The 26,585-nt window shown below is 44.3% G+C and overlaps 1 protein-coding gene across 2 annotated transcripts in view; it reads right to left on the bottom strand.

The window, feature by feature from the left end:
* The window catches only part of LOC124620204 (zinc finger protein ZPR1-like), a 68,486-nt gene that overhangs the window by 39,740 nt on the left and 2,161 nt on the right, over positions 1-26,585 (bottom strand). Inside the window, exon 2 of one of the 2 annotated variants that reach the window (XM_047146882.1) lies at positions 4,090-4,233. The exons of the other annotated variant lie outside the window; for it this stretch is intronic. Within the exon in view, the coding sequence (XP_047002838.1) occupies positions 4,090-4,122 (33 nt within the window). The 5' untranslated portion in view covers positions 4,123-4,233. The remainder of the gene's footprint in view (positions 1-4,089; positions 4,234-26,585) is intronic. 2 annotated transcript variants of the gene reach the window in all.

Raw genomic sequence — 26,585 nt, 5'->3', positions numbered from 1 at the left:
AAGACTGCAGACTGTAACAGCCTGTGGCATCCACACCCGAACAGCGGCAGCCTCTAAAGGGGTCTGTAGAGGGACAGACTCGCTGCGAAGAGAGTTAAGGACATAGACACAGACGCCACCAGACACCCTTTCATAAGCAGCCCGGTTTTTATAACAACCCCGATAGCCATGGAGGGCGGGGGTTTGCATCGCTGGAAACCAAGTTTCCTTAAGAGCAATGCAGAAGAAAGGGGGAAGGCTAATAAGTTGTCGGAGCACAGCTAGATGGTGGAAGAAACTGCTGCAGTTCCACTGGAGGATGATATTGTCCATGGCTGAGAAAGGCGTGCCGGGACTGGGAAGCCAGATTACACCACAGAGTCACCTGCTGCCTCTGATTGAGCAACTGTGCTAGTGCTATCCACGGTGTCTGAGGGACCGGCGAGATCGAGGTCCCCAGCAGACGCCAGAATCTCCACCTCGTCCTCAGACGCAGAGCTGGAAGGTTGCGGTGGGGTGGTTCCCACCGCGAGTTCCTTGGGCTTAGAGCTCTTCTTCTTGGGTTTCTCACGCTGCTCCTTGGATTTCACTGGCTGGGAAGGCTTCACCAATGCAGTCTCTGGGACGGAGGAGGATTGCGAAGCCCTACGACCAGCTGATTGTGGGCACTTACGCCACTGTCGGTCGTCAGCCTTCCCGCTGGTGGAAACCTGGGAAGCGAGGGACCCAAGGGACCCTTTGCGAGCGTGAGAAGCCGAAGAAGTTGTACTACTCATCGATCCGGCCAGAATTCGAGAAACTGATGGGGCTAGCACAGGTGTTGTAGCAGTGGCATAGGAAGATGTCATTCTCACAGGATGGAGTAGGTCGTATTTCCTTTTGGCCTCAGTATAGGTCAGTCGGTCCAGGGTCTTATATTCGATGATTTTGCGTTCTTTCTGGTAGATTCTGCAGTCTGGCGAGCAAAGTGAATGGTGCTCCCCGCAGTTGACACAGATGGGAGGCGGGGCACATGGAGTATTGGGATGTGATGGTCGTCTGCAGTCTCGGCATGTGGCACTGGAAGTGCAGCGGGAAGACATATGGCCGAACTTCCAGCACTTAAAGCACCGCATTGGGGGAGGGATATAGGGCTTTACATCACATCGGTAGACCATCACCTTGACCTTTTCCGGTAATGTATCACCCTCGAAGGCCAATATGAAGGCACCGGTAGCAATCTGAATTTCCTTCGGACCCCGATGAACGCACCAGACGAAATGTACACCTCGGCGCTCTAAATTGGCGCGCAGCTCGTCACCAGACTGCAAAAGAAGGTCCTTATGGTAAATAACTCCCTGGGCCATATTTTAACTCTTATGGGGTGTGATGGTAACGGCAACATCCCCCAACTTGTCACAAGCAAGTAACCGTCGTGACTGGGCAGAGGATGCCGTTTGTATCAGGACTGACCCAGAGCGCATTTCGGACAAGCCCTCCACCTCCCCAACTTGTCCTCTCAATGCTCGACGAAGAACTGAGGCTTTGTGGAGAGAAAAGACTCCCCATCAGCTCTCGTACAAACTAAGAATCGGGGCGAATAACTGCTACTGCCATCCTGAGACTTAGGTTCCTCCTACAGTGTGGCCAGGGAGGGGAATGTTTTCGGATCGTACTTCTGAGCGTTAAATTGAGCCCGAGAACGCTTAGAGACTGCTGGCGGCTGGCCACCAGCGAGAGATGATGTACCACGCTTCATTGCGGGTCATCCACCAAGATGCCACCTACTCCGACCAAGGGCCCTACCCACGGGCGCCACCCAGCCACAGCAAGAGCCACCTGGCAGGATGGCCATTGCCGGGAGTCCCGATACCCCAGGAGGATAGGCATCTACTCCTTGGCATACGTGGGGAGTTAACGGCGCAGGCATCAGTAGAGCGATCCCTATGTTGTCAGGGGGCTACAACCAACAGGGTACATGGCGGCCCCACCACAACGGACTGGCTACCGTGCTGGATGTTAGGTAACATGTGGTCCACGGTCGCTGTCAGTGCAGAAAGAGGCACCGCACAGTGCAAGGTGTAATCCGCACGCAGGACCATAGTCATGCCCAAGAGATGGAGAGTGGGCAGGACTGCAATTCAGCGACGAATAAGCTGGCGAAAGGTCTGATCGCAAGATCGACACAATGCACCAAGTAAGGCGCCTTCCCCAATCGGCTCGCTCTTCGGAAAAATTTTGAGAGATGGAGGTCAAACCCAACAGGGGACCATCACATAAGGCCGAAAGTTTTGAGACTCCTTTTAGTCGCCTCTTACGACAGGCAGGAATACCGCGGGCCTATTCTTACCCCCGAACCTGCAGGAGGGGGGGGGGGGGGGGGGGGGGGGGGGGGGGGGGGTATTAGTGAGCTGTGTGTATTTTGCACAAGGGGTAAAATCTTAGTGACAGAGGCCTGCCCTCGCTCGTGGAATTAAGGAACTCAGCTGCATCAGGGTAGTCACTCACCGTGGTCATTGGAATACTCTGTCATCCTCATTTGGAACAAATTGTGGAAACAATAGTGTTCCACTCATTATCCATCTGGTACCCACTATCACAATTAGTCAGATTTGCTACCGTGCAAATTTCCGTGCATTCATTAGTACAGGGCTATTACCAATGATTGAAGCGATTTCACAGCTCTACAGTAACTTTATTATTTGAGATTTTCACAATGCTTTGCACACACATACAAAAACTCAAAACGTTTTTTTAGGCATTCACAAAGGTTCGATATGTGCCCCTTTAGTGATTCGGCAGACATCAAGCCGATAATCAAGTTCCTCCCACACTGGGCGCAGCATGTCCCCATCAATGAGTTCGAAAGCATCGTTGATGCGAGCTCGCAGTTCTGGCACGATTCTTGGTAGAGGATGTTTAAACACTGAATCTTTCACATAACCCCACAGAAAGAAATCGCATGGGGTTAAGTCGGGAGAGCGTGGAGGCCATGACATGAATTGCTGATCATGATCTGCACCACGACCGATCCATCGGTTTTCCAATCTCCTGTTTAAGAAAAGCCATGATGGAATTGCGGTGGAGAACCATCCTGTTGAAAGATGAAGTCGGCGCTGTCGGTCTCCAGTTGTGGCATGACCCAATTTTCCAGCATGTCCAGATACACGTGTCCTGTAACGTTTTTTTCGCAGAAGAAAAAGGGGCCGTAAAATTTAAACCGTGAGATTGCACAAAACACGTTAACTTCTGGTGAATTGCGAATTTGCTGCACGAATGCGTGAGGATTCTCTACCGCCCAGATTCGCACATTGTGTCTGTTCACTTCACCATTAAGAAAAAATGTTGCTTCATCACTGAAAGCAAGTTTCGTACTGAACGCATCCTCTTCCATGAGCTGTTGCAACCGCGCCGAAAATTCAAAGCGTTTGACTTTGTCATCGGGTGTCAGGGCTTGTAGCAATTGTAAACGGTAAGGCTTCTGCTTTAGCCTTTTCTGTAAGATTTTCCAAACCATCGGCTGTGGTTCGTTTAGCTCCCTGCTTGCTTTATTCGTCGACTTCCGCGGGCTACGCGTGAAACTTGCCCGCACGCGTTCAACCGTTTCTTCGCTCACTGCAGGCCGACCTGTTGATTTCCCCTTACAGAGGCATCCAGAAGCTTTAAACTGCGCATACCATCGCCGAATGGAGTTAGCAGTTGGTGGATCTTTGTTGAACTTTGTCCTGAAGTGTCGTTGAACTGTTATGACTGACTGGTGTGAGTCCAATTCAAGCACGACATACGCTTTCTCGGCTCCTGTCGCCATATTGTCTCACTGCGCTCTCGAGCGCTCTGGCGGCAGAAACCTGAAGTGCGGCTTCAGCCGAACAAAACTTTATGAGTTTTTCTATGTATCTGTAGTGTGTCGTAACAATATGTCAATGAACGGAGCTACAGTGAATTTATGAAATCGCTTCAATCATTTGTAATAGCCCTGTAATGGAGTTCTACAAAGATGTTGCTTTGGTCAAAATGATTATTTTGTCATGCTCCATTGAATTCCCATTGGAGATAAAATGTTTAGCAATAGCAGAATAAGTTCATTGCAAAACTAAAGTACCTTGTCAGTGTTCAGTGCAATGTACTTACACAATGTGGATTGTCCGGCCTACGTAAGCCCATCACATTTGCGAGGTATTTTGTAAATTCCAAGTTTCTGCAATAACAAATCGTCCTTCACTGGTCCTGGGCAGTCAGCAAACTTAGCTCCACATCTGCATCCACACGATCACTCTGCAATCCACAATAAGGCGTCAAGCAAAGGATTCGACAGACCACCATAGAGCTATTTCTCTACTGTTCCATTCTCGAATAGAACTTGAAAAAACAAACACTTAAATTTTTACACGCAAGCTCTGATTTCTCTTATTTTATTATTTTGATCCACGGGTAGATATTTGCGACGGATCGAGCCCTCGCCCTCAGAAAAGTCGATCAACATGGTCTTAATATTAGATTTTGTCAGCTGGCTGTTTTTCGGAGGCAGGCAAAATGCCGAACTCACTGGTAGCACCAGGTCTCGTATCCTGGTGCTTCAAGCAATTCCACAAGTAGTGTCTGCTCACAGTTTCCAACAGCTTTACAACCTATGCCAGTAGTGTGTTGTAGCTAATGGAGATTACTTTGTACGTTATGTTTCCTTTATTTTTCAAAACCATTAACCGAATTTTTCAGATGCATCTTCCACTCACAAACACACATGAATTTATTTCAGAGGGGATCTATGACAATCTGCCTCTTACAGTATCGATGTTCATCACTCTTGTCATTTGTGTTATTGTCTTCATTTCAAAGACTGGCATAATCCGTATCACTTCAGGCAGGGGGTTACTTTCATGGTCTGGAATGTTATTGAATTTAGCATACGATAAAATTCAGGAGAAAGTTGTAACTGTGGCGAGGTACAGAAAATGGACCATCTTCTGGTTTGTAACATTCATGGTTTCAGAGACGGCTCTCTGAAATGCCAGGAAATGGCTCCATGATCTTAATGTTACTATGTAATTAATTGTCTTCAATTATGTGATTTTTGGTTGGTTGGTTGGTTTGGGGAAGGAGACCAGACAGCGAGGTCATCGGTCTCATCGGATTAGGGAAGGACGGGGATGGAAGTAGGCCGTGCCCTTTGAAAGGAACCATCCCGGCATTTGCCTGGAGCGATTTAGGGAAATCACGGAAAACCTAAATCGGAATGGCCGGACGCGGGATTGAACCGTCGTCCTCCCGAATGCGAGTCCAGTGTCTAACCACTGCGCCACCTCGCTCGGTCTATGTGATTTTTGTTCCACTTAATGTAATAATGTAGTTTCCCTGACATAATTGTAATGTAATAACTGATACAATTTGTTTCCACATTGTAAGTTCCAAATGTTTATTGTGATTTATATTAATCTTATCTGTTCTTTATAAAATGTATCTGGCAGATCGAACGAGAAATAATAGGAGAAAGTAAGAAACATGTATGTTTTATTTTCTCCAAAAAAATTCCTGCCCGAGATACAGGCCTAAAACGATGGCGCAGAGAGCACTATTTTGAAGGTGAGAATTTTGGAAAAAATTTTAAAATGCTGTATCTCTGTACCAGTTCTAGATATTCTGTTAGGGTTTTTTTTACTTGAAAGATAATTCCTTCATTATTACAATGGTACTCTCTGTTTGGACATATCTGCTGAAGTTCTTTTACTGTTGCCTTCTGAATTTTGTTCAATAATTTACAGGAAAAAAATTTTTCCAAAAATGCCACTCCAGAAAAGTTAGATTTTTTTCCCGGTGATTTGTACAATGTAGTACTATATTCTCTGTAAAGGAGAGCTTCCACTTTTAAGTTGGACAGGTTTTATTTTAAAAAAAATTTTTTTTTACTTTCAAGGGTAATGTATGTCTTCACTGAAGTTGTTTCTTACTAATTTATGTGTTACAATGTTTATTTCTATTGTCTTTGTTGCAGTTATTTCTTATCACTTTCTTTGTTGCATGTATTTCTACTCTCTTTCATTGTTGCAGATATTTCTTACACTTTGTTGTAGTTTCTTGTCACTTTCTTTGTTGTGGTTGTTCATTGAAGGTTGCTGTATTGTAGTTGTTCAGTGCTAATTTGTTTACTGAAGAGGCTTCTAAGAAATCTGAGACCATCCAGTGAGTTCTATGTTTTCGTGAGGAATTTGCCAGTTGACACAGTTGCAGTGTGTTTAGTGAAAGGACTGTTTGAAATGTATTCTGACTGGGACCACAGAAGGGTGAAGTCTGCTGACTATTTAGAGATACATAACAGAGTGATGTATATGAAAAGAATGGGGGGGGGGGGGGGGGGAGGGGGAAGGACTTTCTTCATGTTGGGAATAAGTGTTCTCATTTTAAGGCCCTGTTTCAAAGTGAAGATATTTCCAGCGACGACTTTGTGTGTTCTAAATGTATGGCACAATAACAACGATGATAGTATCTGAACAAGGTGCAGCCTCCCATGGTGCAGATGATGCAGATTTTGCATAAACAGAGGAAGAATTTAAATATCCTCAATCAGTCAACTACAGAGATAGGTGTTAATCCTGTTAAGAAACCATGGTCAGTGAAGTCGATCAATAAGCTCTATGCATCAAGAAAGTGCAGAGAAATTACTAAACCTACGGATGAATACACTACAGCAAAACTAACCACACATTTCAAAGTAGAAATTCCATTTTCCGAAGAAAATGAAGCAAAGCACTCTTGAACCTCTTCCCAGGAATTTTTCACAAATCTCAATTCAGCTGTTGATTACTGTGCATCCCACAGTGAAAAGGTACAAGTTTTAACTATTATTCCAGAGGCATTTTCAAAGAAAACAATTTTGAACCACTTTCCATCAGTATCAAAGTACGTGGTAGACAAATCAAGAAATGTGAGGCCTGCAAAAAGGAGTCTTTGGAAGGCCACATCACTATTATGGTCATCCTGTAGAAGCAGCTCAAGTTCAAATAGCGCAGTCATTTTATCTGGAAGATAAATGGGACTGTTCTCACCAGAGCTCCAACAAAAAAGACACTATTACTGTAACAGCTGAAGGTCAAAAAGTTGTGAAAGTGACTCGCAGTATTAAAGAAACTTTTGCAATTTATAAGAGCAACTATACAACTTCACGTATTGGAAGATCAAAATTTTATGCACTACGACCTAAGTGAGTAATTCCGCACCCACCTACAGATGTCTGGTTGTGCATGAACTGTGACAATTTTGAACTTTGTGTCGTAACTTTGAAGAACTTACTGGAGCGTGTGGCATACGACCCTTGTTTGGGCGTGTGATGTCATTAGTAGTCTGTGACATAAAGCGAGAGACTTGTCTGTTTCAAGAATGTGGTGACTGCCCTGGAAAGGGAGGACTGTCTTTACAGACACTTGGCCTGGAAGATGTAGCAAATAGCTCTGCAGAAATTACACATGCGACATGGGACGAAAATAAACTAATAAGAAAACTGTTGCCTTTGACAGTTTCCTTGATGTACTTGGTAAATGGTTAGTGAAAGCAGTGACACACCAGCATTTCAAGAAATTGCAATAACAACAACACATTGCAGATGTGATAGGGTGTGTACAGGGTGAAGGACTATGTTTAATGCTTTGCTGTGATTTTGCTGAGAACAGGTCTGTAACTCTCTCACAAGAAATACAAGGGTATCATTGGAGTAATGACTAGGTTTAAATTTTTACAAGAGTGATATATTTTGAAAACAACATCACAAGTGTTCAGTTGTAAGTGATGACACATGACATGACTCAGCACAAGCTTTGCTAACAATGTGCAAAATTCTTCAACTGCAAACAGGGGCAGAAAAGATCATCATTATTTCTGATGGTTGCCCTATTCATTTTAAAAATTGTTACCAGCTGTTTGAATTGAGTAAGTCGTTTGTGCCAACTGACCGCGTATACAGAGCTACTGGTCACGGGAAGGGGCCTTTTCTGACCAAATACAACTGCAATGCAAAATGCTGAGGATTTTATGAGAGTCGTGAAATATTACACATTATTTTGTCCAACGAGGAAATCGAAGAATTCCGTGAGCAGAAAAAAGAAGAATGGTGCAAACAAACAACTCCTGTGAAAGGAATTTAGAAGACATATTTTTGGACTCAAAGTGATGGGAAAACTCATATTGCACGCACTTTAAAGAGCAAGAAAGAAGAAATTTCGTTCATTCAGCCTACACCTCAGGAACAGCAGGATAACATTCAGAGTCACAACCTGAGAAGGGGGATGTTTATGCATGTATGTATAACTGTGATTGGTGGATTGCAGAGATTATAGGCACCAATTATGAGTTAAACGAAATTGTAGTGAACCTCATGATACCACATGGGCCAGCTGCTGGATATAGGTTTCCAGCTGAAGGACAGAAACAACGCCATCAGTGCTCACTTCCTGTCCACAATGTTTTGAAAATTGCAAGTAGTCCAGTTCATATTGGCTCAACAGGAAGGCATCACACTATATCAAAGGAAGATACTGAAGCAGTGGAACAAATTTTTAGTTCATTGACTGGCTAATTTCAGTACAAAACAGAGTGCAAAGAAGTTGTATAAATTGAAACCTTTAAGTCTTTCGGCCTTTCACATATATTTTGGAACCATTTAAAATGGTTGAAAAATCAGTCTATTACTCATCTTTCAAATCCAAAATTATATTAAATAAGGCTAGGTTTTGATTTTTGTAAGCCTATAACGTGATAATGTAGCAACAAAACAGTTTTTATGTGTGGCAAAAATCTCATTTGTCTATAAAACCTGTTCAACCTAAAAGTGTAAGCTTTTCTTTTCAGAAAATGTAGAACTATAAGGTACTAATCAACAGAAAAAAAAATCTTAATTTTATGGATTGGCATTTTCGAGAAAAAAAAATCCATAAATTATTTTTAAAAAGTTCAGAACGCTACAGTAAAACAACTTTGACAGATAAGTCCAAATGGAGGATTTCTTTGTAATCATAAAGCAGTTACCTTTCAAATAAAAAAAAAAGAAAACATCTAGAACTGTTCCAGAGATACACCATTTTAAAATTTTTTTCCAGAATTCACATCTTCAAAACGGTATACACAGTGTCATCTTTGGAGGGCAGTATCTCGGAGCTGAAATTTTCTTGGAGAAACCAAAAAAATGTGTGTTCCTTACTTAGTCCTTCATTTTAACATGTGCTAAATTTAATAACATATGAGACTACGAAGGTAAGACTTTTTCCTAGCCTGCCTGAGTCGATACGGACTATGTCGACGAATTCTTTAAGCCCTCGACACTAGTCTATATTTTGCAAGTCTCTTCATCCCTGCATAGTTCCTGCCACCTACAGGCTGCTGCGCTAGTGTCAGTGCTAATCAAGGGAAAGGGAAATCTTATCAAACTTCAATAAAGGCACTTTTGGGTGATGAAATCTGGGGCCGCTGGCAGAGTGTGGTAACAGTCGACAGCCAGTAGGCCATGCAAGATAAACATGGCACTAGCGGGCGCGGAGCTGCGATGGCGGTATTGCACGCACGATTTGTTTTGAGTGGAGCACCAACGAGGCAGGAAACTTTAGCGTCGATTTAAGTTCTTGCGATGTATGAGGCGGGGCACTAGGCCAGAGCCAAGAGTGGCGATTTGTAAGTGGCTTACGTATGGGAATTTATCCCTGCCACAGTTTCTGTCTCTTTCTGACACTACGTCAGAAGCGAGGGAGAAACCAACATAAATAGAGAGGCAATTTTAGCTTGGGACAGAGTGTGCTAGGTCAGTCGAGTGTCGGAACAGGCCTGTGCTGGTCTATGCTTATAGGGGCAAGTCTGGCAGCACTGTTACAAGTATTCCGCATAAACTTGTTTTTGTTTCTATGTACTTGTTTGGGCTATATTCCGCCTCTGGGGACACAACACCGGAGCAGGATGGACCGGCAGCCTGGAACTAGGAGATAGCTCAGTCTGCCTGAAGGTGGGCAGTGACAGCGGTCTGCAGCGGGTCCACTCGAGTCAACGGGCCACATTCGCTTTCCACCTGGCGTACTGGGCTCTGGGAGAGGCGAACGTTGCAGGACGCACAGCAGCGCTACGACAGTGCCAGAGATGGCAGCGGGTGTTGCCATCTGGCAAGCACCACTAGTGGCAAGTTGCGGTACAGCATCCAGGAGGGCGCGGGTTCGAGTCTGGTCCCGTCCTGAGAACAGCGGTGGCCCTCGAGCCACAGGTGACCAGTACACCCACCTTCGCCCCACTGTCGGACAGAGCGAGCCAAATGGGGTGGAGGGCGGCGAGGTCCAGGGACTGTAGCAGTCTCCGGAATCGTGGGCAATGGAGCAGCGCAAGTCGCAAAGCATCAGCGGGCGGCGACTAGGAGAGCAGGGCCGACTTCCAGGAGGGCGGCCTCAGTGACAGCAGCAGCGGGTCGGCATATTAGGTGTCTGCTGAGCCGGCTAGACTCGCGATACAGCGCACGGACAGCACGCCGACACTACGCTTCACCCACTGGGTACTGTAAATTATCGGAATAAAAAAATGTTACCGAATACCACTGTATCACTCTGCACTGCCCCTTGACGCTCTTGAACTTGCTCGGCCTCCTGACAAAATACAGCGCAGTAGGTCCCAGCTTCAGCTCTGTCATCTGAAGTCTCGGGTTCGATCTCCCGACCCCACAATAGTGATGTCAGAAGTGGTGCCGGTTACAACACTGGTACCAGATTCCCACTCCCACATCTTATGTCCAGCAAGTACCGCTGAGGTGTGCCTGTGTAGAGGGGTAGCTGAGGTGTCTGGTTGCGTTTGTGAAGCGTGGTCACGAATATCTTGTTACGTCCTGTCATTCGGCAGATGTTCATCCACACCAGTATAGGGAGGAAAGCGGCACTGTTCACCTGGACACGAGCACGATGTGGATGGGTGAGTGATGTTTCACTTATGGTTTGTGTGTCACTCTTTTGTTAATTAGGATAGACTTTTTACAGGTGTCTTTTGTAAGGGGCCTGTAGATTTATCTGGATTCAGGGGAAATATGGGACATGATAACACAGCGCCTAAGCAATGTAAGTTTTGTAATCTGTCAGGCCACGGATTACCATGTACAAAGTGGGTGCCAAAGAATTGTTTTATTTGTAACAGATTTGGTCATTTGGTACGCAATTGGTCAGAATGTAGATGGGCGATGATTCGCCACGAGAACTAAGTTTAAGGAGTAGCAGAGTGAAATTAATGGCAACTGTGGAGCTATAAGCAAGAATGGTGGAAACACGGTCAGTGACTACAGCGGAAGCTGTAGGCACTCTAACAGGGCAAATTGGGGTATTGTCAGAGGCGAGGATAAGTGACAAACAAAAATATAAAGAATTAGCATAGAGATTTGAAGCATTGCGAGTAGGGGAAGGGACGTCGGGTGAAAGTAAATTACAGGTTGTGGAGTGTCACAGACTGTTTGCCCCGGTAGTCGGCAGCATTGATTAACCCCTTTTCGGGTAAAGCAATGAAGGATGTGTCAGTATTCCTTAATGACGTTATCACAATGGTTGAGGCCAATGGGTGGTGAGATGTTGCAATGTTGAGGGTGGCGAAGTTACGCTTGATAGGGGCTGCCAAGTTGCACATATTGTACGATGAAACATTGAACAAGGTGGGGACGTTTTCAGAGCTTGAGGTACCAAAAACAGAATAGTACCAGGTTTTTTCAGGAAAAATTAAGTGCATTAGTTATGAGGAGAAATGAGACTGTGGAGGTTTTCTCAGACAGGATTCGAAAACTGAATGTACAAATGTTCGAACTGTCACAGAATGGGGAAACTAATAAAGTGCTGTTACAAGAGGCCAGGACCAGGGTGTTAGATATGTTTTTGCGGGGAGTACCACCGGAGATGTCACATCGGGTGAAATTGGAGAATACCAGTGATCTTGCAGTTGCTTTAAGGATTGCCACATACTTAGAGGAGGTAGATTATGCGACGAAGCAAAGGGTGGAGCATAAAGTCCTGGCAGCGGAAATTAAGTGTTTTGGTTGTGGCCAGGTAGGGTGCATTAGGAGGCAATGTCAGCGGCAGTTGTGTTATTACTCATGTGGAAAAATGGGTCACAGGGCAGTGAACTGCAGGAGCAAAAGTAGGGGGGAACCTCGACAGCAGCAGCCATTAAACAAGAACGGGATTGCTTCAACCGTCAGAGAGTAGTCAGAGTGAAATTAGGTAATACACTTGCAGGTGTACAGATGGAATGCTGCTTATTAGGCTTGGTGAACGGAAGGGAACAAAGGTTTCTGGTTGACACAGGGGTACACGTGTCTGTTATTAGTCTAGACCTGGTTAGCAGGAGAAGGCTTGAGCCACCACGTTATAGGCTATGTGGGGTGGGAGATAATAAAGTGGAGTCATTGGATACGATGGTACTTCAATTCATGATCGCAGGAACTAAATTTAGTGAGCAGGTAGAGGTGTTGCCACATGTAGGTGAGGGATATTCGGTGATTCTCGGACTGGACTTCCTCGACAAACATTGTGGGAAGACAAATCTTTGGCAACAAACAGTGGAACTTGGAGGAACAATGTTTCGCATAGGGGAAATGGTTGCAAATGGACAAACGTCGCAAGGCACACTTCACATGAAGGAGACACCAGCTAAACTGTGAATGGATTCATAAAAGGTCAATCAGCAGGATAACATACCGGCAGGTAAAGGGAAGGTAGTTTGGGTTTCGATAAATACAGACTTACCAAAGGAGACGCTGTATATGGTGGAGCCACTCTCAAGTAATGAGGAGTTTAGCTCACGCAAGTTATGTGGAAGGAGATTATAGAGTTCCTGTAAGTCGAAAGGGTTGTTATTGGCCATGGTGGGGGTTTTTGATGATAACCTCGATAGGGAGGATTTAGAGACAAGCCATAAGCAATTAAGGGGAAAATTACAGCATTTGCAATGAGACAAGAGAGTCGTGTTGGAGGAATTATTATTGACATTTAGCGATTTATTCAGAACGGAGGGTAGGTTACCAGCAACACCGATTACAAAGCATTACATATCAACGGAAGATAATACACCCGTGTTTAGGAAACCATATAGGATAGAACGTCATGTGCAACCGCTTCTAGAGGAGTTTATAGAATTACAACTACGGAATGGAATCATAGAGCATAGCGCTATTCCATATTCAAGCAATGTAGTTCTCGTACCTAAGAAGTCAGTGGATGGTACAAGGAAATATAGGTTTTGTTGTGATTATAGGTTTCTGAATGCGAAAACCATTTCGGACGCATACCCAATTCCGAACATCACAGACACATTGGACAATCTGGGCCAATGTAAGTATTTTACGACGATGGATTTACGGAGTGGATACCATCAGTTGGAAGTAGTGCCAGAGGATAGGGCAAAGACAGCTTTTACTGTTCCTGGGGGACACTATCAGTATACACGTATGCCGTTCCGGTTGAAGAACGCACCGGCAACTTCTCAGCGATTATTAGATGGGAGTTTAAGCAGATTGAAACAAAAGACATGTATGGTTTACCTAGATGACATTATAGCATTTTCGAAGGATACACCAGAACATGTATCGCGTTTTAGAGAAGTCTTTAGAAGATTGAGGTCGGCACAGTTACTATTAAGTTTAGAAAAATGTAATTATGTGCAGACACAGGTCAAATATTTAGGTCATGTAATTAGTGAACAAGGGGTTCAAAGCGATCCTCGGTTAACAGAGATGGTTCAAAAATTTTGCAACACCACATACAATGAAGCAGTTACAATCGTATATTGGGTTATGTTCATATTATCGTAAATTTGTAAAAGATTCTGTTAAATTAGCTGAGCCATTAACAACAAAGCTTTTAAAGAAAGGGGTTAAATTTCAGTGGACGGAGGAATGTTGGGAAGCTTTCAATGAATTAAAGATGAGATTAGTTTCTGGTGCGGTGTTGGTGTTTCTGAATTTTGAAGAAGACTTCATCTTATCATGTGACGCTTCAAATGGCACAGTAGGATGTGTTTTGGGGCAAATGGTGAACGGACAGGAGCATCCGGTGGCATATGCTTTTAAGACAGTTAAATAGAGCAGAGCGGAATTATTCCACTACGAAAAAGGAGATGTTGGCTGTAATATATAGAGTAATGTATTTTCGTTGTTACCTTTATGCTAGGAAGTTTAAGGTCATGACAGATCATGCAGCGTTGAGATGGTTACTGGGACTCAAGGATCCCTCTAGTCGATTAACACGGTGGGCTCTAAAATTAAGTGAATTTTACTTTTAAGTAATTCATAAGCCAGGGAAGAAACACGGGAATGCAGATGCATTAAGTCGCAAATTAGATGCATTAGAAGTAATGGGTAAGAGCGTTGCGGAATGGCAAACAGCACAAGCAGAGGATGAGGAGTGCCAGGGTTTTAGAACTCAACCACATTTCATTGTGGAGGAAAATTTGTTGTGTAGAGTTACCAGGCATGGACCACGGGCAGTGGTACCAAAGAGTTTGAGAAAGGAAGTCTTAAAGCAGGCCCATCATCATGTGCTTTCAGGGCATGGTGGTCATCGAGCAACAGGAAGACGAGTAGCAGAACAATTTTGGTGGCGCACTAGAAAAAGGGATGTGGAACAATACACAGCAAATTGTGTGCCGTGTGCACAGCGAGGAGATGTGACGCGCAAAAGAATTCCATTGCAATGGTTACCAGAGGCTTCGAAACCATTTGAGATTATCAGGCTAGATATTCGCGGGTCATACAACAAAACACCAGCAGGAAATCATTATGTTTTAACTATAATTGATCACTTTTCGTGGTTTCTAGCCATGGTCGCAATACCAGACCAACAGGCAAGTACGGTAGCACAAGCTTTAGTCAATAACTGGTTATTGAAATTTGGTGTGCCTGATACCATAATTACGGATCACGGAACGAACTTCATGTCCGAATTAATGTCACAATGGTGTCGTTTATTGAGAATTTAAAAATTACTGACCAGTCCATTTCATCCACAGGTGAGAACGGGGCGAGTACATAGGACAATTTCGAAAATGCTAAGTTGTTATGTGAATGGAAACCACGATAACTGGGACATTTTTCTTCCAAACGTGGTATCGAGTTATAACACTAAAATAATACATTAGGGGGTCTGAATGTCACCATTCAAGGTGGTCTATGGAAGAAAGATACCATCGCCATTTGATGTTCTATGCCCGGAATCAGGAGCTAAAGGGGACGCAGTAAGGGAATTTGCACGAACAATACAGGAAGTCTGGAAGAGGGTACAGAAGGCCAATATGAAAGCGTTAGAGAGGCAGGAAGAACCGAATAAGGGGTTGGGACCTTTACCACAGTACAGGGTAGGTCAATGGATATTAATCATGAATCCACATACACCTAAGGGAAAGACGAAAAAATTCTTGATGTACTCTGGACCATACCAGCTCACGGAGATGACTTCGCAGCTGCCAACAAAAACATCCATTATCCACGTGAGTAGAGTAAAGCCTTTTAAAGGAATGGTGGACAGATTACCTCAATTACAAGGAAGTGACCCGATTGCAGAGGCTGGGCAAAGCAAGCAGGAGGTGGTCTCGGGAGAAGGACAACAGCGGATGCATAACGTTCCGTATGCGTTACGGTTACAGAGGGAGTAAATTATTTTAAGTGTAATATTGTATGGCATGTTTACATTTTGTGTATCAAGGGATAATTTGCGTTTTGTTTTTTCTGGTCTCCCCCCCCCCCCCTCTCACGTTTTGGTGGGTCCAAAAATAGTTGCGTTCCCCCCCCCCCCCCCCCCCTCCAGATAATTCGATAGGGACAGAATGAACTACTCAGAATTTTTGAGGATGTCGTACGATGTAATAACTTGTAGTGGAAAACGGGTGGTACAGGCATGTTTTGTTCCTTTTCTTCGCAGGGTCAGAACATATGTGGACGTGCTGGATGATAGCCATGGGGAAAGCCTGGAAACGAGGGCCTTGAATAACACCAAGCTCGTTCGAACCTTAGCAGAGGAGTAGACTCAATACGCGGGAGAGACATGGGAAATTATAAATAGCAATTTAGAGATGCTGCAGAAACGATTAAACGTATTGGATGGTAACTTAGCTATTGCCAGGTTGCTAAGGGCATTAGCAAATTAAGTGACACATGTACAGAAGTAACGATGTTACACGAAGCAGTATATCATGCAGTAAATGGGCATCTTAGTCCAGTGTTAATCTCGTCAGACGATCTTTTTAGAGGATTACAATTAGCAAAGAGGCAATTTCCACCAGATATAGAACATGTAGTGGAGGTAACTCGGGCCACTATAGCAATATTCTTCCATGTGTCGTTGGTGCAGGTGAGAACGAATGGGGCGCGAGTTTACACTGATGTCAGTTTTTCAGTAGTCAGAGTTGTTATCGACACATTCCCATTCATTCATACCCAGTGAAATGGAAGGAGATTGGAAAATGGGTGCAGATTAGGATGGGAAACATACTTTTTATTTCGGCGAACAAAGAAGCTCACAGAGTACTATCACTGTCAGATGTGGAGCATTGTACACACGGACGAGTGATGACTTGCCACAATCGACCAGTTTTTTCAGATAGTAGTACATGCGAAGTTGGATTGTTCCTGGGGATTACAAATGGCTCAGATTGTGAGAAAGAGGTGTTATCGACACATTCCTACTTCCAGAAGGTAGGGAGGCATTGGTTATACTCAGTAATTACACCAATATGGGTGATGGCCACTTATTATACCAATCAGAGAGCGGATAAAATAAGGAGGTTGCAACTGCAGGAGAGTGCAATAATTATAAATGGTGCTGTTTGTGAGATTGTGGGGAAGGATTTCCGTCTTCCAGCATCACATACGGGTGAAACAGCTTTAACTTTGTCACAGGAAACATTGTTTTATCCGGAAGCGGTTCTGGAGATATTACCAGTGCAGAATGTGACACATTTGAACTCTACGTTAAACCCAGAGTTTTTGGAGACGTTGCATTCCTTTATTAATGCACAGGAAGGATTTATCATGGTTAATAAAGTATTGGAACACGTTCGAACAGCATCAGAGCAACAGGATAATGACAGTGAGCATTTCAGCCACAGAGTGTGTCGTTTTTCTATTTTTCTTGAGTATAGCTTTGTGGGGAATGTGGAAACGTATACCAGTGAAGGAGGTGCCAACACATCAGTTGCCTATGGCATGGGTAACCAGTGTATAGGTGTAGAGTTAATGTTTTGATGATCTCGTTAGTTTTAGTCTGTAAAATGTAAGTTTTGTGAACAAGGTATGTTTACGCAGCCACAGGCCACGTTTGTTTTATCTCGAATCGGGACGAACCCTTTTTTTTTTTTTAGGGGCGGAAAACTTCTATGGTCATTAGCGCCCAGCCCGTGACGTACGAAACAGGAAAAAAACAAAATTTAAAACCAGCAGCAATGGGAACAAAGTCATAAAATTTGAGAAACTAAAGGCAGAAGCAATGCTTAAAAATCCACTATAGAAAGGGGTTGGTTGTCCCCAAAAAAAAAAACTTCAAATGACTGACGTCATTTCACTGTCACTAATAAACTGGAGAACGCGGTCAGCTGAGCGCGTGTCATCTGCTAAAATCGACGATAGATCAGGCGATAGCTGTAGACGGGAGCGTAACGGATTAAAATAGGGGCATTCAATTAAAAGGTGTCTGACTGTCCACAGCTGAGAGCAGTGGGGACAGAGTGGGGGAGGATCACCGCTTAAAAGATGTCGATGGCTAAAAAGACAGCGCCCTATCCGGAGTCTAGCTAAAATTACCTCCTCCCGACGACGCGTTCGGGAGGAAGAGGTCCAAGCGCAAGGAAGGGCTTTCACTTCCCGCAATTTATTATGGGGAAGTGTTGATCAATGCGCATGCCATAAATGAGCAACTTGGCGACATAAACCGCTCCGTAGATCGGTAATGGGAAGCGACTGAATAGCTGGCCGAGGAAGAGAGACTGCAGCCTTGGCCGCTATATCGGCCGCCTCATTCCCACAGATACCAGCGTGTCCCGGGAGCCAGAGGAACGCCACCGAGACGCTCCCCAGGTGGAGCAAGCGCAGACAGTCCTGAATCCGGTGGACCAGAGGGTGCACAGGGTAAAGAGCTTGGAGACTTAGGAGAGAGCTGAGAGAATCTGAGCAGATTACGTACTGTATCTGCTGATGGCGGCGGATGTAGTGGACAGCCTGGAGAACAGCGTAAAGCTCCGCAGTATAAACCGAACACTGGTCGGGAAGCCGAAAGTGATTTGGGGTGTCGCCAACAATATAGGCACTCCCTACACCTAACGATGTTTTCGAGCCGTCGGTGTAAATAAATGTGGCGTCCGTCATTTGTGCACATAGAGCAGCAAATGCCCGACGGTAAACAAGTGTAGGGGAACCATCCTTGGGAAATCGACATAGGTCTCGGAGCAAGTCGATCCGGGGACGGAGCCAAGGCGGTGCTGTACCCCAAGTTGTCAAGAAGGTTTTAGGAAAGCGGAAGGAAAGAGAATGGAGCAGTTGAGGGAAGCGGACTCCCGGGGGTAGTAGGGAGGAGGAGCGGCCTGCATACCCTACATCAAAGGAGGCGTCGAAAAAAAGGTCATGGGCTGGATTAGCAGGCATGGAAGACAGATGGCTAGCATAACGACTCAGAAGGATTGCCCGCCGATTGGACAGCGGAGGTTCAGCAGTCTCAGCATAAAGGCTTTCCACAGGGCTGGTGTAAAAAGCTCCAGACACTAAACGTAATCCATGGTGGTGGATAGAGTCGAGACGCCGAAGAATAGACGGCCGAGCAGAGGAGTAGACTATGCTTCCATAATCCAATTTCGAGCGCACTAAGGCGCGATAGAGGCGGAGAAGGACCACTCGGTCCGCTCCCCAGGAGGTACCATTCAGGACACGGAGGGTGTTAAGGGAACGCAGACAGCGAGCCGAAAGATAGGAAACGTGGGAGGACCAGCACAGTTTTCTGTCAAACATAAGACCCAAGAATTTAGCGACGTCGGAAAACGGAAGGTTGACAGGACCTAGATGTAAGGAGGGCGGAAGAAACTCCTCAAGTCGCCAAAAATTAACACAAACGGTCTTACTGGGTGAGAAACGGAAGCCGGTTTCGATGCTCCACGAGTGGAGGCGATCGAGACATCCTAGAAGACATCTTTCAAGAAGGCTGGTCCGTTGAGAGCTGTAGTAGATCGCAAAATCGTCCACAAAGAGGGAGCCCGAGACATCAGGAAGGAGACAATCCATAATTGGATTAATGCCGATGGCAAACAGTACAACACTCAGCACGGAGCCCTGGGGTACCCCGTTTTCTTGGGAGAAAGTACGGGAGAGAGTAGTGTTCACCCGTACCCTAAATGTGCGCTCTGCCATAAGTTCGCGAAGAAAAAGGGGCAGCCGGCCCCGAAAGCCCCAAGAGAACAGTGTGCGGAGGATGCCTGTCCTCCAACAGGTATCGTATGCTCTCTCCAGATCAAAAAATATTGCTACCGTTTGGCGTTTCCGGAGAAAATTGTTCATGATATAAGTGGAGAGAGCAACAAGATGGTCAACTGCAGAACGATGCTTTTGGAATCCGCATTGGGCTGGTGTTAAAAAACTGCGGGATTCCAGCCACCAAGCTAAACGGTAATTCACCATATGCTCCAAAACCTTACAGACACTACTCGTGAGAGAAATGGGGCGATAACTAGAGGGGAGATGTTTGTCCTTTCCAGGTTTCGGAACGGGAACAACAATAGCTTCCCGCCATCGCCTGGGAAAGGTACTGTCGGTCCAAATTCGATTATAAAGGCGAAGGAGGTAACGCAGACTATGGGTTGATAAATGCAGCAACATTTGGACATGGATACCATCCGGTCCTGGGGCGGAGGAGCGAGAAGAAGAGAGGGCATGTTGGAGTTCCCGCATGGAGAAAACAGTATTGTAGCTTTCGTGATTTTGAGAGGTGAAAGAAAGATGTCGCACTTCCGCTGCACGTTTCTTCGGGAGAAACGCTGGCAGGTAATTTGAAGAACTCGAAATCTCAGCAAAGTGCTGACCCAATGAGTTAGAAATTGCGACGGGGTCCACTAAGGTATCATGCGCGACAGTGAGCCCAGAGACCGGGGAGAAACTAGGCGCGCCTGAGAACCGTCGAAGCCGACTCCAAGCTTCCGACGAGGGAGTGAAGGTGTTAAATGAGCTAATAAAGAATTTCCAGCTTGCCTTCTTGCTATCGCGGATGACGCGACGGCATCGCACACGGAGCTGCTTATATCGGATACAGTTGGCCAAAGTTGGATGGTGACGGAAAATGCGAAGAGCACGTCGCCGCTCACGTATTGCGTCACGGCATGCCTCGTTCCACCAAGGAACTGGGGGGCGCCGGGGCAATTCGGAGGTGCGTGGTATTGAACGTTCCGCAGCTGTGAGAATAATGTCGGTAACATGTGTGACCTCATCGTCGACGCTGGGAAAGCGACGGTCATCGAATGTCGCTAGAGACGAAAAAAGTGTCCAATCGGCTTGGGCAAATTTCCAGCGTCGCGAGCGCATATATGGCAGTTGAGGCTGCAGTCTAAGAACACATGGAAAGTGGTCACTCGAGTGTGTATCATCAAGGGCGAACCATTCGAAGCGCCAAGCTAGCGGAACAGTACCGACCGCAAGGTCCAAATGAGATAAATTTGTCGTGGAGGCAGACAAAAATGTGGGGACCCCAGTGTTGAGGCAGACTAGATCCGTTTGGTGGAAGACGTCTAGCAATAGTGAGCCACATGGACAAGGATGCGGAGATCCCCAAAGCGGGTGGTGGGCATTGAAGTCCCCAACCAGCAAATAGGGGGGTGGAATCTGATCAAGAAGATGAAGGAGATCAGCTCGTGCCATTGGTGTTGACGATGGAATGTATACCGTACAAAGAGAGAATGTGTATCCAGAAAGGGAAAGACGGACGGCGACAGCTTGGAAGGAACTGTTTAAGGGGAGTGGGTGATAATGGAGAGTATCATGGAGCAGAATCATGAGTCCTCCATGGGCTGGAGTGCCTTCAACAGAGGGGAGGTCATATCGGACGGACTGAAAATGAGGGAGAACAAAGCGGTCATGGGGACGCAGCTTTGTTTCCTGAAGACAGAAGATGACCGGCGAGTAGGATCGTAAGAGGATCGACAATTCATCCCGATTGGTTCGAATGCCGCGGATATTCCAGTGGATAATGGACATAGGGTGAACAGGAAATGGAGGAATGTGACCAAGGGTGCTGTCAACTCAACGACTGCTCAGGAACTCATTAAACGAATTTCCCAAGAAGAGGTTAGTGTCGTGTACACAGAACCAAGCAATCAATGTAGGCCATTAGATCACCTACAAAGACAATGGCAGGCTGTTCCTGTCACAAAACGCGGTAGAGTCTGTGTAAACTTTCCACCCTTGGAAAACAGATTTAGTGTTCTTGATACAGAAAAAAACATTAAAGTAGACTCACAAGTCAATGTGCTTAACACAAGTAAGGTTAATGAAAGTGAAGAGAGTAATAGGTGTGGCAACAATATTACATCAATAGAAGTGAAGTGAATAATGGGTGCAGTAAAAATATTACGTCAACTGTCAGTAGAAGTAATGAAACTGAAAACCACAAGAAAGCAAGCCGCAATTGCAGACCTAGGCCTGTGAAAATACATTTATATGCAGACAGTCAAGGAAGGAAATTAAGGGATATAGTTGAGAACAATTCAAGCCACCATATCTCAACCACAATAAAACCTAGTGCAAAATGTAGCAGGTTCTTCACCAGCAGAAGCCATGGAACTGGCAGTTTTTCTGGCTGGATCAAATGACGTAGCGAGAAATGAAGGAAAAGACTTCTTGTTCTCATTAAAGAAGAAACTGCAGGAACTACAAAATACAAAAATCCTCATCTTTTCAATACCATTTCGGCATGATCTTCCATCCTGGTCGTGTGTGAATGTTGAAGTGACAAGAGTAAATGAAGAAACTTTGTAAATACTTTAAAAATGTCTGTTTTGTAAACATAACTAACTTAGGTACAAGATTTCACACTGTTCATGGTCTCCATCTGAATCAACTCGGAAAGAAGTATGTGAGTAATGAAATCACAAAACTAGCCAATGAGTTAGGCATAACAAAAATCGAGAGCTCTAAGTCAATACCACTTAGATTTAAGGAAAACTCTTTTTTAGATGTAGCAAAGAAGGGCTGAGATTAACAGCTTTGCCCAGATTCACACTGGATGACCAGATTAAAGATAAGAATAATATAATAAATGTCAGTAACACTAGAGAGAAATATAGCAGTAATGATGAATGCCCCATTAACAAAAACCACTCACCAACTTTTTGTCTTTCAAGATAGGTTATCTCAATATTGAAAGTATAAGTGGAAAACACATCATTTTAAACGAATTTGCAAATGAGAACTTATTTGATGCATTATGCTTAAGTGAGCACTGGTGTAAAGGAAATGAAATATCTTTTCATGTACTAGATGATTTCCACTTAGCAAACAGTTTTAGCAGAGAGCAACATATTCATGGTGGTGTATCAATTTACATTAAGAAGGGATTAATAAATTGTAGTAATGAACTAGATCTAGGATTTTTGTGCAGTGAGATACACTTTGAAGCCACAGGCGTATATCTGGAACATTTAAAAATTGCTATTGTATCTCTTTATAGATCACCAGATGGAAGTCCATTAATATTTTTAGAAAAACTTGAGACTTTACTAAATTTCTTTCTTAGTCCTCAGTGGAAGAAATTTAGTATTGTGATTGGTGGTGACATCAATGCCGCATTTGATGTAAACAAAATGTGCATACTGTAAATGAATTTAAAAACCTGTTACGACAATTCAACTTCATTTTTACGAACTGCAAACCCACAAGACAGTCCGCTTGTCTCGACAACATACTTACAAATGTCAATAGAGAGTTACTGTCTTCAGATGTAGCTGTCTTCGATTTCTCGGACCATGACTCAGTTTGGGTAAAAATAGGTACAGATAGGCTTAACATGGAGTATAAGGAGTTTAAAGAGCCTAAAATAGTCATCACAAGACCAATAACGCAAGAAAAATTGTCTAATTTCATGGTCTCACTCAGTAATTATGGCTGGTCACATCTGTTTAACAATAATGCTCAGGGCTCTGCCAATACATTGTTTGATAGATTTTTTCATTATTTCTTAAATATATTTGAAACCAACTGCCCTCAATACAAATGTAAAGTTAACCCTAAAAGTAACAGTAATAGACATAGGGATAAGAATCCATGGTATACCGCTCAACTAGCCAATATGAAAAGAAGGTGGTGGTTGTATAGAGATTCTTACAGACTTCAGAAAACTGATATGGCTAAACAAAGGTACTCAAGAGCACAAAAGGAATATAAGTATGCTTTAAATGAGGCCAAAAAACAACATAACCTAGTCAGCATTGAGTCATCAAAAAATAAATGCAGAAAAGCATGGACTATAATAAATTCAGTGGCGAAAAGCAAGCAGGAAGTTGAGGAAGTAATTTCAGCAAATGAATTTAATAACTACTGTATAAAATCTGTTAACCAAATTAGGGAAAGCATTGTGAGGCCACAAGAGACTGTTGCTGATCTCATTAAATACCATAATGTAGACTATACACCCTGAACGATAAATTCCTTTTAACAGAGGTCACACCAGATGTTGTTTCAACTCTTGTAAATAACTTTAGACCCTCTGATAGTGAAGATATATATGGTATTTCTCGTAATATGTTAAAAAGATAACTGGCTACATAGTATATCCTCTTACTAAATGTATAAATAGATGTCTAATTGAAGGAGTATTCCCAGAAGTATTAAAATTATCTAGGGTAGTGCCCATTTACAAGAAAGGAGACAAAAATTGCCCATCTAGCTATCGCCCAATATCCCTGACACCTATTTTATCTAAAGTTTTGGAATCCATCATCAACTCCCAGTTCTGTGATTATCTGACATGTAATAACATTATCACTGCGGTACAATTTGGCTTTAGGGAGGGCAAATCCACAGTCCATGCCACTGACTCCCTGATTAAAAAAGTGCTTCATGCTTATGAAGGAAAAAAATTTGGAAATACGGAAGCGTCCGATCCCACCCGTCGGCTTTGACCCATGACGTCACAAATATGGCGGAAACGACCATAAACGTCAATTCCAATATGGCGGATATAAAATCGTTGCATACGTATCATAAAGACGAAAATACATAGAAAAACAACACACACACACACAGGTTTCACAAAAAGCCTAATGACTCTAACGGGACAAGCGTGGGAAATTGGGGGTTTTTTGGGTGGGGAGAAACTAAATATAAACAAACTTAGCCACCCACCGCCATACAAAACCACGCAAGATGACGAAAAAAAATCGACATCACAAAACTTACCAAATACCACAAAACACATTATCTGGAATCGGACACTTCCCTTGACCTATATAGATCTACAGTAGCTCCCGATCCCATAAATTGGGATCGAACACTTCCCTTAACCTATATAGCTCAACAGCAGCTCCCGATCCCATCTCCCAACACAAAAATCAAAATACACCGCAAAACATTACGAACAAACACTTCCCTTGACCTACATATATCTACAGCAGCTCCCGATCCCATAAATTGGGATTGAACACTTCCCTTGACCTATATAGTTCAACAGCAGCTCCCGATCCCATCTCCCATTACAAAAATCAACATACTCCACCAAACATTGAGATTGAACACTTCCCTCCAACTATAGAGCTCAACAGCAGCTCCCAATCCCATAACTTAGGATCGACCACTACCCTTGACCTATGTAACTGAAAAACATCTCCCAATACGAATACCAATACCAACCTTCACAGCCACAAATTTCAATGAAACACTTCCCTATACCCCAATACACAACACATACGCCAAAAACAAAAAAATGAGAACTTACCACAAGAAAGTTCCAGCCCCACAAACTAGATTGGCCACCACAATCACACACACACACACACACACACACACACACACACACACACACACACACACACACACAAACCAACGAAAAAATACTGTACCAAAAGAAAAACCCAACCCACCCACACCTCAACCCCCGCCCCCTCAACCCCAAAATAAAAAACCCACAAAAAACAAATGCAACATAAAAAACATCTCAATCACACACTACAACTCAACAAAAACTTCAACAAAATAGATCCTCCACAACTAAAACAAAAAACAAACACACTCCCCCTCCCCTCCCCCCCCCCCCCACCTTAAACACTATACAACAAAATAAGCCACCCACCCACCTACCCAGCCCACCCTAACTAACCACTTTCGGCCTATACATTTTACCCACAGCCCTTAAGAAAACCCGAACAATACAATAGCCCTCTGGGACACTCTTCCGCCAACAGTACTCATCTAAATGAGACTGAAGGTTGGAAGAGCGCCTCTTCCCCCTCCCAAGAACTGACTTAACTGCCCCCCACATCCCCTCTATTGTATTAGTACAAGCCCCTGTCTCATAATTCTTAAACTCTAAACTATGGTTCACTACTAAATGATTAAATCCCCTCTCACCCAACCCCCTATAAGAAGAAAAAGCATCAGAAACTATTGTGGACCCCGGCTCTATATATTTCTCAATTAAACCCACTAATTCAGCTTTCGACTTCTCTTCCACAACCCTAAAAACACATTCGGAACCCCCACCCCCCGGAACAACAGCCCCCCACACCCAAAGACCAGCCACAGCCTTCCCCCTCCCATACTTTCTTTTCCCAAACTGTGACTCGTCCACCTCCACAACCACCCCATGCCCCCCCAAGTTACCCCTGTACTTAATAAATTCCTAACACACTTCACGACAAAAGGAATACCAATCTAAAACAGTCCTCTCATTCACACCAGTCTCATGCGCGCAAAAACTCTGTAGGGATCTATAACAAAAATAATATGTAACAAGCACAATCTCACGCATGCCCAATCTAGACTTCTCGAACCAGGTACCGCGCCGTATGGAACGCCATATGTCATCTTTGCGCCAGCGCCACATGTAACCGTCCCTGGTCCGAGAGGCCGGAACTTTAACCAATGTCATTGGTTCACGGCACACACCGCACTTCACGACCTCGGCAATTAAGCCAAATAGCTGAAGGAATTTAATCAGCTCTAAAGCTGTGTCCCCCATCATAGCCCTCAACCGAGAACTATTAATCTGGTCTTTCATATCCATTCCTGAACAAAAAACCACAACCGAATACACTTAATAACAAACCCACCCGACGTACAGCAATCATCATTACATTAAACATCACACAAAACCGTTAGCTCACTGATACAAATTCCCGCTTCAAAAAGACGCACGCAGCACTCACCACTGAGCAACAGCAAACTGAGCCCAACACACCAAACTAACGAAAGCCATGAACATACCACCAGAGGGCACAACAAACAACAACACGACATCTAAAAACACGCCACACTCACAAACCAAACTCCGCGCCGTAATGACGTCACACACCACAACACCCTTACGTCACGGGTCAAAGCCGACGCGTGAGATCGGATGTTTCTGTTGACCCTGACAAACGATCTACCATCCTACATAAATACTCACTCCATTCTCTATGCAGATGAT

The sequence above is a fragment of the Schistocerca americana genome, chromosome 1 (genome assembly GCF_021461395.2).
Source record: "Schistocerca americana isolate TAMUIC-IGC-003095 chromosome 1, iqSchAmer2.1, whole genome shotgun sequence".
Lineage (NCBI taxonomy): Eukaryota > Metazoa > Arthropoda > Insecta > Orthoptera > Acrididae > Schistocerca > Schistocerca americana.
This window is presented reverse-complemented; position numbering and strand designations above follow the sequence as displayed.